The following is a 14,126-nucleotide window of genomic DNA, read 5'->3' as shown; positions in this document are numbered from 1 at the left end:
ATGTATACCTGCATGTGTTTTTACGGTCCTGTACAGCCAAGGAAAATTTCCCTCTGGAATAATAAAGTACTATCTTATCTTATCTCTTAGTCCCATGGCAGGTGGTCAGGATCCACCTGCACAAATGTCTACAAAGACATTTATCGAGCAGGTAATATTGCTGCACAAAAGGCGTAGATAAAGTCCTCTTAAAAACTCACCAGCTTTTGTCACAGGAAGAGAAAAATCTTGCACTGAAACTACTCAGAAAAACACGGATAACTAAATTTTGAAAATGCCCTTCTCTGCTGATAATCTTAATCTATTGACGCCTAAAAATTCCGAAACTTTTTTCAACAACACCAACAACAGGTTGTGTCAAAAGTCTCATCGAGAAAGATTTACATAGTCATTTACAATGTAACTTCTTGAGTCGTGGTTTTACGTAGGCCATCAACCGTTTCACAATTTTCTTCAGATCATCTCTATTGATATCTCACTTACCAACTCTGGCCCTTGGTCTCTCTTTCCTCAAAGACTGGCTGGAGAACTCACGGTCAGACAGAATCTGAGGAAGCAAAATAAAATGTTTGTGACACAAAAGACTAGCAAATGCATGCTGTTGAATAGAAAAAAAACCCTAAAAATAAGCACAATCTACAGCTTTATTTCACCAGGAACAATTAAAGTCAACAACAACACTTTACAAAAGCATAAGAAGTCGACCATGAAAGAACATCTACCATCAGTCCACGGTCACATAAGAGCGTTAATGAGAAAGACCCAGTAGTCTGTTTTGGAGATGTGTTAGTGAAACACCTTACTTGCCCCAAACAAAACTGAAATTTGTGTACTAGGAGTAGCTATACAGTAAATGCACGCGGAAAAAGGGTAAGAGTTCATTCAATATCTTTTGTCAGATCGATCACAGAAATTGATGAACAGAAAAGTGGGAAGACATGGAATAACATCAAGAGACTAGCCCAGGATAGAGAACGGTGGAAAGTGTTTGTTCCTGGCTTATACTCTGGTGCAGGGTGAGAAAGGCAATGATGATGATGAGTGGTTCTCAGAAGTTGGCCATATGACCTTCTGTTATTGCGAGCAACGTAAAACTTACCAAAACTCCACCTAAAAACATTGCAATTATCAAAATTTTTTTAAAGTTTATTTTTATTCTTTCTTGACTTTCTTACAATCTGCAACGAATATTTGAAAAATACTGTTCACATTAAACTCGTCATTTGCACAGAGACAATGACCAAACTGTGAACTCCACTACTGAGAGGGGCATATTTGTTGTGGTATTTTTTTTAGTTTTAGTAAGTGTTTTACGGCACTTGCAACACAATAAGGTCATATAAGTGCCGAAGATTAGAGGTGTTACAAGAGAGTAACAAACACAAAAAAGAAGGAGGGGAGATAAAGACGATAGATGTTTGAAAAGAAAGAAAAAGCAAACCACACCACACCAGAGCACCCGCCAACCACCCACTTGTTGGGGTATGAAATATGGATACATGGATACGTTTGTTTAATTTCTTTTCAACGAAAAAACAAAGCTACCGAGCAACATTCTAAACGGTTCATGACTAGATACACACATACAATTACATTGAAGCACAGTTGAGTTATTTTTCTTGTGGTCACCACTGGGAGGTTCTTTCACCTGATCAGACAAGTGGTGCGCCATGACAAAGAAGATGAAACGCATGTCCATACATTTCAATCCACTCAATTTTAAAAGAAGAATTTTATTACAACTGATAATATTTTTTTGTAAGAACTAATATATTTTTGTCATTTAAATTAAGTACCATTTGAGTGTGTAATTGGTTCTGTCTTTGTGACCCAGACTTATAAAAGACACCCAATCTGTGATTGGTTTTAAAAATCACAGTAATAATAATAATAGTAATAATAATAATAATAATAATAATAACAATAATAATAATAATAATAATAATAATATATTATTGTAATAATAAATGGCCTTTATATAGAGTTCAACCCCAATTAAAGTACACAGGCTTTGAGCGCTTTACAATACAACAGTAACATAAAGCGTTGTGTTCTGACCAAAAGAAAATCTCTCTAAATATTCATCTTATTTATTTGAAAACATAAGTGACTTAAGTGGACAATTGAATGAATCAAAGGATTTGATCTCTCCTGAACTACTTTGCAAAGCATTCCAGATCTTGGGGTTGTTACATTCAAATGCCCTTTCACCCATTGTTTTAAGTTTCATAGATGGGGAAACAAATTTCTCTTTGTAAGCGGATGACCTTAAACTGTTAATTGGAATGTACAGTGTCAACATAATTTATTTGATATATGATGGCACATCATCTCATTCAAGGACTTGCGACATAGAGTGACCAACTTGCACATAATGCTTTCCTCAACAGGAAGCCTGTACAGTGTCCGTAATAGAGGTGTAGCAGAGTCTCGTTTTCTTTTCTGTAAAACTAAAAGTGCAGCATTGTTTTGGACAGTATTTTTCAAAATCATGAACTGAATTTACAAAGTCCACCGTTTCAGCTGATTTCCTGTAAAATAATAATTTTTTTAAAGTAATGAGAACATCTAATGCTGCTGATACAATATCTGTCAAACAATACATTTTTAAAGTGATGAGAACATCTCATACTGCTGATACAATATCTGTCAAACAATACATTTTTAAAGTAATGAGAACATCTCATACTGCTGATACAATATCTGTCAAACAATACATTTTTAAAGCAATGAGAACATCTCATACTGCTGATACAATATCTGTCAAACAATACATTTTTAAAGTAATGAGAACATCTCATACTGCTGATACAATATCTGTCAAACACAAACCAGGCAGATGGAGACAACAGTAAAACATAATTCGTCTATGGAAAGAAAAGCTCACAAATAATTTGTCAATGTTCAGTGAGATGAGACCAAAAATTAACACTAACACTAGGCCCCTATTTGTTGGTACAGCCTTCTTCCAGAACTGTTTTCTTTGCTTTTCCATGACGCAAAAATTGTAGAAAAGATCTCGCAGCACAAGCCTAAATCAGTACAAAGACTACAAACTTTGCTGCAAAAAGGAAGCACTCATAAGAAAGTCTCACAGAAGGTATATTGCTCTGACCTTGTAACAGGAAGAAATCAATCAACTCATTTTTTTGGCTTAAAATCATCGCAAGGTCGATTAGGAAGTTTTTTAAAATAAAATCAGAGGTCAGAAAGCACTATAAATAGTATAAAAGTACCAAGTACTGCCTTTTGTGTCTACTCTCATTATACAAATAAAAAGAGGACTTTTCGCTGACTGAAAAATTTTCAAGCCACGAGCTACACCATTAAAGTATAATACAGTCAACATAAAAAAGCCAAAGACAAATATTACAATACAAAAAGTAGTTCATCAGATGAGAATACACTGCCGTAAAAATAGTGCAACTACTATGAAAAAAAGCTCCCACAGTCTCTGGTTTACCTTTCTCATGCTCTCCGTGTGCTGCCCGTTGTCTGAGGGAGGACTGGAGGCGGACAGGCCCATTGATGAGCTGGTCTCCCCTCCATGGAGAAACTTTTGTCGGAACTGATCCATCACCGCGTCAATCTTCGGAGTGATCAGAGACTGGGGAGTCACACTCTCCTGGTAAGAAAAACGGAAAAAATAAAACTGCGTAGTGTTGAACAAAGGTTTCCTGGATTCCTTCATGTATGATCAGAAGAGAACTATTCTCTCTCAAGTTAATAATCATTCAGCAAAACACATCAAAAGAGTAATCAATCACAAAGGTTTTTTTTCTAATTTTCTACTAAGAAAAAAAATGTAAGCCCTGTGTGCATCTTACCTTTGGCAAAGCCACCTGAAAGCTGAAGGTTGCTGAGATACAATTCTAAATCCCTATCCAAAACTGGACATACCTTGGTCAGTCAGTACACAGAAATTAAAGTACCTCTAAATTTAGGACATAGCTAACTAAAAGGCAAAGGACAATAATATAACGACACAATTTGCAAGGAAAAAAGACTGTGACCTAATTAATTTTTTTTAAGTAGCACAATAGGTCGACAAAAAAAAACTTCAGTTGCTTACCCTTGAGGAATGAGGAAGAAGGAAGAATACAAAATTTATTTTTAAAGAAAGGCGCATCTAGAATGACCACTGATAACATTTTCTCTTATTAGTTAATAATCAATTATTTTGTCGCAAGTTTTTGTGACCATCAGCCAAAAGTATAATTTCCCATAGAAAAGTATTACAAAACTTCATTTAGTTTCAGATAATAATTATGATTAGTTCCTCTTCAAAATTAATTTTCCCTGGAGTAAATTCCCTTCTAACTACGTAAGTAAGTCTGTATGCAATTAAAAAGTGCTGCTGCGGAATTTAAAAACCTTGAAAAAGAGCATTCACAGTAAGAAATTACTTATTTTTTCATATAAAATAAAGAATAAAAATGATAGTCAGTATTAAAAGTATGTTTCATATGTTGCATATTATGCCAATGAAACTGCTGGTTGTCTTGAAAATGTTTATGAGCAAAAATTTATAGGACTTTTACTTTTTAAAATCATTCCAAATTTTCTCTGACCGGGTTAGTTTTTCCCTCTAGCTGTGCTTGCTTCACATTGTAAACAATTAGCTTGCTTATTCATTTTCGTTCTTAATGGGGTGCTTCTCAGTTTGCACATGTCAAATTTTAATTCTTTTTAAATCATCACTTTCCTCTCAGTCAGTTTCAGGAAAAGTCAGTTTACTGAAATATTACATTAAACACCAGCAATGAAACTAGCCAGAAGCTTGCTGTAACATCTGCAGACATTCAATGTGAAATTTCCAAGTTTTTGGCTTAAGAATTTTTTTTTAAAACCTATTTTTCAAAAGACAAAATTACAAATTACATGATGAATAAGTTTTAAGGATAACTTAAAAACAGAAAAGCCACTAAAAAAAAATATTGCAAGCATCATAGCTCTAACTAGAATCTTTTATTAAAGAATGTATACCAAATACTGGCAAATTTTCGAAGCCTTAAGTTTATAGTTTATGAATAGATTTATAGTATGAAAGTAAAAGCTAAATTGTTTAATTAAAAGAAACGAATCAGCAAAAACTGACCTGCAACCACTCGAAAAGAGCGCGAACAAATTTTCGAGAAGGGAGGTAACTGATAATGGAATAAAGGGAAAATTCAAAGAGCGGTCATTTCCCTTGCCATATCCTTCTATTTTAACCACGCTCTTCCAGCGACAATAATATTGGATTTAGATCTGTCATTGGCAAAACTGGGGAGAAGTTGAAAGCTACGAATTTTGTTAAAACCAAGGTCAAACAAAGATTCCACAATTTAAAAATCCATTACAACCCATGTTAAAATTTTTAAACTTACAGCAAGAAAAAGAAAGAAAACAGCTAGAATCTAGATCTAGATCTAGATCTAAATCTAGGTCTAGACAAGATCTAGACCTCTAGACTCTAGATCTAGAGTCTAGATCTAATTTCTTCAGACCCCTGGAAGTTAATTTCAAACTTGCCACATCATATAGATTCCTTAAAAGTTTAGAGGCCAAGCAAAACAGAGCAGAGTTGAGATACCATAGGTGTTCTTATTTCAGTACAAGCTGAAAGTGCCTTCTATTTCAATGGATGTTAGAATTAGAGATTGACCTTTTTTCTCTCAAAAGGCCGGCTCTATTTATCCGAACGGTCAGGAAAATAAACTTGAACTCTATTTCTCCGAACGGTTTCCGTTTTTCAGATTTGTTGGTTATTTGCGAAAGAAGTGGCCCGTATGTGTGTGTGTGTGTTTGTGTGTGTGAGCATGCGTGTGTGGGAGTGAGAGTGTGTGTGTATATAAGGAGTGAAACGGGGGGGGGGGGGGGGAGTACCTTTTGAAGGCATTTACAAATGAAGTATAGTCCGGGAACGTTGCCCTAACCACAACTGAAGTATCTGAATATTCAGATATTTAAAAATCTCTAGCTCTAGAAATTGAATTCGATGCAAAAAAATGCTTCTTCCCAGTGTGTCCTCACAGAATGGCAGAATGAAAGATGACGTCTAAATCTCGCAAACAACCAAAAAATCTCGAGAACGGAAACCGTTCGGAGAAAAATAAAGGTTATGTTTATTTTCACGAGCGTTTGGAGAAATAGTCACTTCATATTTTTAAAGACTCAGAAAACCATAGGCCTACAACTACAGGGCACCAAAGCAAAAAGCAACGTATTAGGCAATTCTAGCACCAAAATAACAAAAACATTATTTTATTGAAGGCTACCCTTACTGTCTTTACATTTTGACCAGATTTTCGTGTTAATTTTGTCAGTATTAACACTAAACATGCTTCAAACAATAGAAAATGTGTAGCAGCGATGAATCTTCATAAAATTTGCCTTGCATTAAAAAGAAGAGAGACCTGGTCTTACATGAGAAAAATATATAATAAAAAATCTCTGTATCTCCTAGGAAGTATCTACCAAAAAGCCCCGGTGAGCTTTGAGTGGCAGGGCAGACAGACAGTAGCCTTCTAAATTATTCAAGTTGATGAGAGAGGCAGAAAATTGTAAATAACTAAATTAACTGTCAATCTACTTTGAAGTACCGCATACAGCCCAGATTTTGATAAAGACATCAAGATCAAAGAAGCCAGTAAACTTTTAAAATTTTCTAAATAGCACTGACAGTAGCAGCATAACAAAATAAGACGCACAATAACAGAATTAGATGTATTCTAACAGAACCAGATGAAGCTCACCTGTGATGATTGTTCCTTCTCACTGGACAGTAAGAAGTCCAAGTAAGCTTCTAATCCTGCCAGAAAAAAAAAATTCACATTAGTACACAAGAATCCGAGCATATTAGCAGGTCTTTTACTTGGCACAACAATAAATAATGCCTCTACTTCTTCACTCAATATCAATCATTTGTCCTTTACAACTAGATCTAGTTATAATTTAAAAAATATTTTGTTTACCGGTGCTTCAAATAATTAATTTTTCCTCAATTAACAACTCATAAAGTAGATGAAGGGCACAATAAAAGTACGGACAACAAATATGTCACAACGCTGTGGAATCAGGCGCTCATCATTTTTTTAGCTTATGGAGTTATTAGTATCATCTTCAAGTTTGTTCAATTCTCTTCCTCTGAGTGAAAAAAGAAATACCAATCGATCTTGAATAGAAGTCGCAAAATTTGATCTTGCATGAGATGGGAGTAGTCTGATTTCAGAGGTAAAATTAGCGAGAAAATGACCTGTTCCATTGGAAACTGAAAATCTGCAATTTCTTAGTCTTTTAACGGCGTTTTTCAGTAAAATCCACAAAGAAATGTGTTTCCAAACAGACAGAAAAGTAAGATTTAAGATGTTGCGGCAGAAAACAAAAATGTAAGAAAAATGTCCAAACCTACAGAAAAAAAGTTTCTTCCATTTCAGTATTTTCAGTATTTTAACGAGCGCCTGATTCCACCGCATTGTGCCACAAATGTAAAAATGCAAAGACTAGAAGGATGATCCACTTGCATGTGCTCTAACCATCTGTATCTATTAGACCTAGTACTAATTTTTAAAATATTTTCGCCAGCAGCTCAGACACAACATGCTCTAACTTAGCATGGATTGAAACAAATCATTTCATCAATTATTTTTTTCATATACTTTTCTTTCTATCAAATCACTCTTGTCATAATGATCATCCCTCAATTCCTGACTCTTTTTCACTATGTCTTCAAACGTACAGTCAACATTAACACATTAAACAGCATTTCTCTACTGGTACTTGGAAAGGACACAGTGTACCAAGCTGAGACCTTGGATTCCAAAGTCTTTACTTCCAACAATCCAACATGACCAACTTAGTTGTTTAAAAATAGATGTTTGAAGGCATCACAAATTATAGATAATAGGCCTATGCATATCATCAGCCAGTGTTCAGACGAATGGAACCCAAAATTATTTTTTTCCCTTCTTTTTTTAACTTGCAGTCTCTATTTGTAGTATCGGTCGCGTGTTGACACATATTTTGTCTAAAGCAAAATTCTAAATGTTGAACAACAAAAGAAAAGACGCATAGATCTACCGTAGGTACTATTGTTAAAGAGTAAAAAATCTTTTTACTCTCTCCTGAAAAAAGTTGCATTCTGGGCATGGAACCAGTCAACAGCTTGCCAACAATATCGAGAAACAATTTAAAGAGATGGAGAAAAACTGAAGCTAGAACAAATCTTGCTCCCTTTGTACTCCTCTTGATTTTAATACGGTCACTGTAAACATATTCTTAAACAGCCGGACTGCTAATTGTGGCATTGCAGGTTCGGGAGTTTAAGCCTCAGCTCGGTCTAACCTTGTGTCCTTAGGAAAGGCATTTTACACGAATTTCCCACTTGGCTCGGTCCTTTCATAGACGTTAAACTCGGAAGTCCTGCTTCATATATAACCCTAATAGTGTTGATAGGGGTGTTAAACCTATACCATTTCAGCATTCTGTCTCGGGTAAACTAGAGTAAAATGTTAAATCAAAAATGCTGAAGAGGTATTCACCAACCTGGTATAAATGACACATTATCCAACGTTGAGTTGAATTTGCCTGACCTGTCTAAGTCATTAATTGATTCCAACTGTGGTAAATTGGAGAACAATTCTGTCTCATATCCTGTATGGAAAGACAAAATGGATGAGTAAATGAAGAATGGGGTGTCCATGTAAAGAGCGACGTCTTTTTCTTTGTTTTGACAAATGTTATTAAAATGAGCACAGTATCCGGTAATTTGTTTTAAATACACAAGGCATACAGTCTTTTTAAAAATACAAAATGTAGTTAGATCTACATCAATATACGCAATGTTAAGTGATGTATGAAAAGTACTATTATTTTAATACAGATTCTTAAAATATTATATATATTTGATATGCCAAATTTATTTTACGAACTCAAATCCTTCCCAAGACAAGTGAGCTTCTTTCACTCTCAATCTATAAATTAGACAAATCAGAAAAAGCAACCATGGGGCAAAAGGTGAAGACTAGACTGACTTATTTTCACAATGAAATCACAAAAAGAACAACAATTTGAGTACGTCTAGTCATACTTTTGTCACACAATCACGATCATTGTCACATTCTTCGTTATGCACACGTAGTGTAATATAATCACTACAGCTTCACAAAACTAATGATGTAGAAGTCATTATCCTAAAAAAAACACCAACAAGCTTGATAATTTAATTACCTAATAATCTCTTTCTGCTTGTATAATCAATAGTAATGAAATCTTAAGGGAGGTCAACTGCAATTTTTTTCCAACCAAAGCACAAATGCTTTTTGAAGACATACTTTTTCTGCTTGAAAAGGACACCACAATTTTAACAAAATTCTTTTAAAAAGAAGCATTATACCTTGATGGGAACAAATAGGATTGCCAGATCCATCCTGAGTCAAAACCAAATGGCGTAATGATTTGACGGTTCTCAAAGAATCCACAACATGTGCTACACTGCGCAGCTTGTTTCCGTGCAGCGAGACGTACTGTAGCTGACTGTGCCGAAATCCAAGCTCAGCCAAACCACCAATGTCCCTCACTTGGTTGTAACTCACATCAAGTCTCTGAAGTGACCTACACAAACATCACATTACATACTTTTTTTTTTTACCATTTAAAACACAAAATAAGGCATTAGTACAAGTATGTTTTTTTTCTAAATGATAAAGGAAAATAAAAAAAGGAAAAAGAACCAGCCCTTTCATTAATAACTAGGCATATCATTGAGTCAAGAAAACAGGACTTTAATATTACCTTCCAGCATGCAAAATGCCTTTATAAAAATTAAAAAAGAAGAAGAAAAAAAAAATCAGCTTTCATAGTTGACTAAGAAGAGGGAAATTCTAGTTCACCTTAGAATGATTGAAAAGGATTTAAATTAGAGACAAATTTCAAACATTCCGCATACCCTGTGCCAAAAGGATCATAAAAGAAAAAATAATCCGCTAGATTATAAAGAAAAGTTTTTAAAAAATTTTTACAGAAAGGAGAAAAGTCAATATCTGAAGTTCTACTTCACAGCTCATCTTAACCAAAAATAGTATAGACCTACGTATATTTTGCTTCGAACAAGTTAGGCAAAAAGTGACGAGAAATTAGAAATAAAAGCTGAAAAACCCATTTAAATGCACATCAACCACTCACTCATAGGCCTATACTGCTCAGAAGCTAAACAACGGTAAAATAGCGGAATTGGTCAAACTTATAATTTGTGCAAAAGATGTTACAGAATTAACCTGAACATGCCATATCCCTATTCTCCAGGGCAAAATAAAAAACTTTCTTGATCTGATGACAAATTGATAGGTAGAAGTACAGTATATAAGACAAGAATGAAATGCAGTTGTAATTTAGGTGGAGATTTTACCTTAAATGAGATACTCCATCCACAGAAGTGATGAGATTACAGGATAGATTCAACGTTTTCAGCGACTCCAGCTTTTCCAGGCCATCAAGAACAGTGATTTGATTGGCCGACAGATCGAGATGTGCAAGCCGCACAAGATGAGACAAATTGCTGATGTTTTGGATGTGGTTCCCATGAAGGTTGAGGCTCTCCAAATAGCTCGGCAATGACAATGACCAAATGTTGCTGATCCCAGCATCAATCAAAGACAAATGTTTTGAATCATTCGACACCGCCATCTTTTAATAAAAAACACCGGCAAAGTCTCCAAAGAAATCCTCTTCGTCACTGTCAATAAAGTCACCACAAGCACTTTCAAGACAAATAAAAATGTTTCTTCGTCTTGTCACACTGCATTGAATTTACAAATTATCCACAAGAAACATATAAATTTATATGGGAATAGGATAAAAAAAAGAAAAAGTTTGCGTCAGTGAAGAGCAGAGGTGTGCGCGCTTCAAGTTGCACTGATATGATCTGATATAATTACTCTTAAACAGCACTGGTTTTTTTATTCATATATATGAAAAAAAATAGAAAAATTTTTTTAAAGATATTTTGGCCTTAAAACCAGCTGCTGAAAATTTATTGTTACCCATTGGTCAACTTGGGTAAAACATTGGGAGCGACCTAAGCAACATGACCATTTCATCCATTGGAAGGACTGACTCTAATAACGGCAGGTGAATGAATTACGACGGCTTGTCCAGAACGTCAGGGGAAAATGTATAATTTTTTACAAAGCCTGGCTGTCTCAGGCAGGGAAATTTGACCATGGGTTGATAAAACTAGGTGGCCACAGCCGCGATGGACAGGTGCCCATTTTACACAGTTAAATTAAATATATAGAAAAACCGCAAGGGGGGATTGGAAAGTGGCCGTTTGTACAGGCGGTTGTATAATACAGGAGACCGTCATGGCCGGTTCGAACTAGTACGGCGAGCCCATTTTCTGGCATGATAAAAGATCTAATGATTTTTAGTCAATTAATATATATATGGAAATCATCGTTAGTGACCTACGAACAATCGATCAAATAGTTGTTAAGTCAATAAAATCCTTCGAACCTTATCAAATTTATCCAAGTTAAAAATTCACACACATAACTGCTCAGTGTTTCTACAAAGGTTTCTTATGCTGCCTTGCGTGCAATCATGAAGCAATGTTGTTTCAACACCAAATCAAGAATGAGCGGAAAGTTAATACAAAGCATGGGGTACCAGGAGTAGGCTGAATTTCGTATGAGTGTAGTGTAGAAGTACAAAGTGGAGACAAAAATGAGACAAACTCAGTCCAGTCTCATATATCACTTTGTCTTTCACTTAAGCTGTCGTCATTCGTCATAATCACAACAAGGAGTAGCCTACCCACCCAGAGATTGAAATATTTACGATGGTGCAAAGGGAAAGACATTGACCTTTGAGTAGAAAAACATAAAACCGAAATTTAAAATTATGATCTAAAAGGCACTTAATGTCTTGCTATAGACTATAGACTAAGGCTGGATGTGTCACATTGTCTCAGTCTGTAGTCTCTCTTTCTAGACCTTTAGACTCTAGGCACATCTTAAGAGAATGTTCAGACTTTGGAGAGATCCAAAGAAAGTAATTTTTATGTGTACAAAATTGAAAGATCCGTTCTCCGTCACTGATCCCACCAGAATTCTCGAATTGGCCTGCGCAAAAAAAAAAAAAAAGAATGTACCGTTATTTTAAATTTAATTTAATTAAATATGTAAATTATTGCTCTTATTTTTACGACGAAACTTTTACCAATTTACGATGAATTTGTAACATATTTTAGTCGAATTATTGCCCAAAACCAAGCAGTATTGAGAACTGTTGTGAACGAAACCAACTTGAGTTTCACGCATTCATATGACCTTATGCAGTTGCGAGCCCCGTAAAATAAAATAAAAGACCTAGAAAAGAGCCTAAAGTAGAGCCACCTATCCAGCTATCAAGCCTGGGTCTGGATACAGAGAGTTCTAAAAATGTAAAGTCTATATATATATATATATATTTATCTAGGACTATTTATAGCCTAGACATTTAATATCCATGCTCAAGAGCTTGCTCTATGCACTTTACAACTATTATTAGCCCAGCAGACCCTCTGAGAACACTCAGAAACATTTTCAGCTTCCGCGGAAGCATACAGTGCAAGCTGCGGATTTCATGCGCTCAAACACTATCAAACTGACAAGATCTTTCACCATCTATAGCTGGGTACCCATTTCCACCTGGGTGAAGTGAGGAAAATTTTGCAAAGTGCCTTTCCCAAGGACAAAACGTCGGGCCCCTGACGAGATTCGAACCCACGACCTTACGGTTGCGAGTCCGAGAGCCTAACCACTAGCAGTTGCGAGCGCCGTAAAACTTTATACTATACATACATATATATATTTATCTAGGACTATTTCTAACTTAGACATTTAATAAAAATCAGGACTTATTTTCTAAATTTAATTAGAACAAGTGATGCCTATCCACCAAAATAAAATAATTTAAAAAATTAATCCCTTCCATGCTTTATGACGTACCCGGTAGTCATCTTTTATGCGTAATTTTTAGGACTGTAACATTTAACATGCCGTACCATGTACGTCACCAAAGTTGGCAATATCCGCTCGTGGTTGCCTCTATACAACAATACAACGTCACAAACTAATAACCTAATTAATTCTTTTGAACGGAGTTTTAGCCACAAGTGCTGCGTAGATTCATATTCGGGAATAAAAGATGCGCATTATATTGAACTAAAGTTGCGACTAGATCTACTACTTTACTGCTAGAGTCTGGGCTAGCAGCGATCAATATAAACACACCATAGATCTAGATACCTGGGCTTGTTGTGGGCGGCCTCATGCTCTCGTAAAACATAGAAATCTAGAGGCTAAACTTCGAAATGACTTTATTGAAATGGCAAATAAATTCACTTTTTGACGTACATTTGCAGGTTATTCGAAATCGATGATGAGCTAAATGGGAGGAAATAGGAAGGTACTTTTTTACTTTCCTCCCGTCTCACACTTAGCTACCAGTTGTCCATTTTCGACTAAATATTGATGTAATGAACACGAATATCAACTTCATTTCCGTCGTAAATTAATAGTTTTTGAAATATCTGATTGTTCTTAATACCATAGGGAATAAGAAAAGTGACACAATCGAAGACCCAGCTGGCCGATGTCACGTGAGCCAGATCTAGATAGTGCATACATTAACACTGAGACATTATTATTATTAGTCTGCTGTCCTGGGTAACGAGCTCAGCTGACCGTAGGAACGCATACCCCCTGGCAACTAAAGGGTTAAAAAAAAATGCTCGAACGGAGTCTGAAGTAATGCTGCGCGATTTTCAGGAGACAAAATCATCGAAGCTTCGAAGCGTGAGCTCACTATTCATGAAATTGGAATACCTCAGTCGAATGTTTTTTTATCTATGACTAGCTGGGCCCCCTTTCAATGAAAGGAATGATCGGTGCATTAAGATCAACTGAATATCATTGGTCTACTATATTTACACTACTGGAATGGAGCAATAAATCTTGAGAGAAAAGTGACACATGTTTTTCCAAGTTGCCAAATATATAATAAATGCATAGATTGACTCTCTATTCAGCTTTCGTGGTTGTACAGAAGCGTGTTGATTGTTCCCAGTAGCAAGAAAAAGAATTTGACAAAGAAGTCCAGAAAAA

The 14,126-nt window shown here is 35.5% G+C and overlaps 1 protein-coding gene across 1 annotated transcript; it reads right to left on the bottom strand.

Annotated features, from left to right (window-relative positions):
* Positions 1-483: 483 nt before the first annotated feature.
* LOC101846398 (leucine-rich repeat and coiled-coil domain-containing protein 1) lies at positions 484-10,771 on the bottom strand (the record flags this gene model as incomplete). Its single annotated transcript, XM_013090354.2, is given in 6 exon segments — positions 484-547; positions 3,464-3,625; positions 6,738-6,793; positions 8,527-8,634; positions 9,377-9,594; positions 10,388-10,771. Coding segments are annotated over 6 exon segments (886 nt in total), but the record flags the coding sequence as incomplete, so codon positions are not given.
* Positions 10,772-14,126: the final 3,355 nt, after the last annotated feature.

The sequence above is a fragment of the Aplysia californica genome, unplaced genomic scaffold (assembly GCF_000002075.1).
Source record: "Aplysia californica isolate F4 #8 unplaced genomic scaffold, AplCal3.0 scaffold01236, whole genome shotgun sequence".
In the NCBI taxonomy this organism is placed as follows: Eukaryota; Metazoa; Mollusca; class Gastropoda; order Aplysiida; family Aplysiidae; genus Aplysia; species Aplysia californica.
This window is presented reverse-complemented; position numbering and strand designations above follow the sequence as displayed.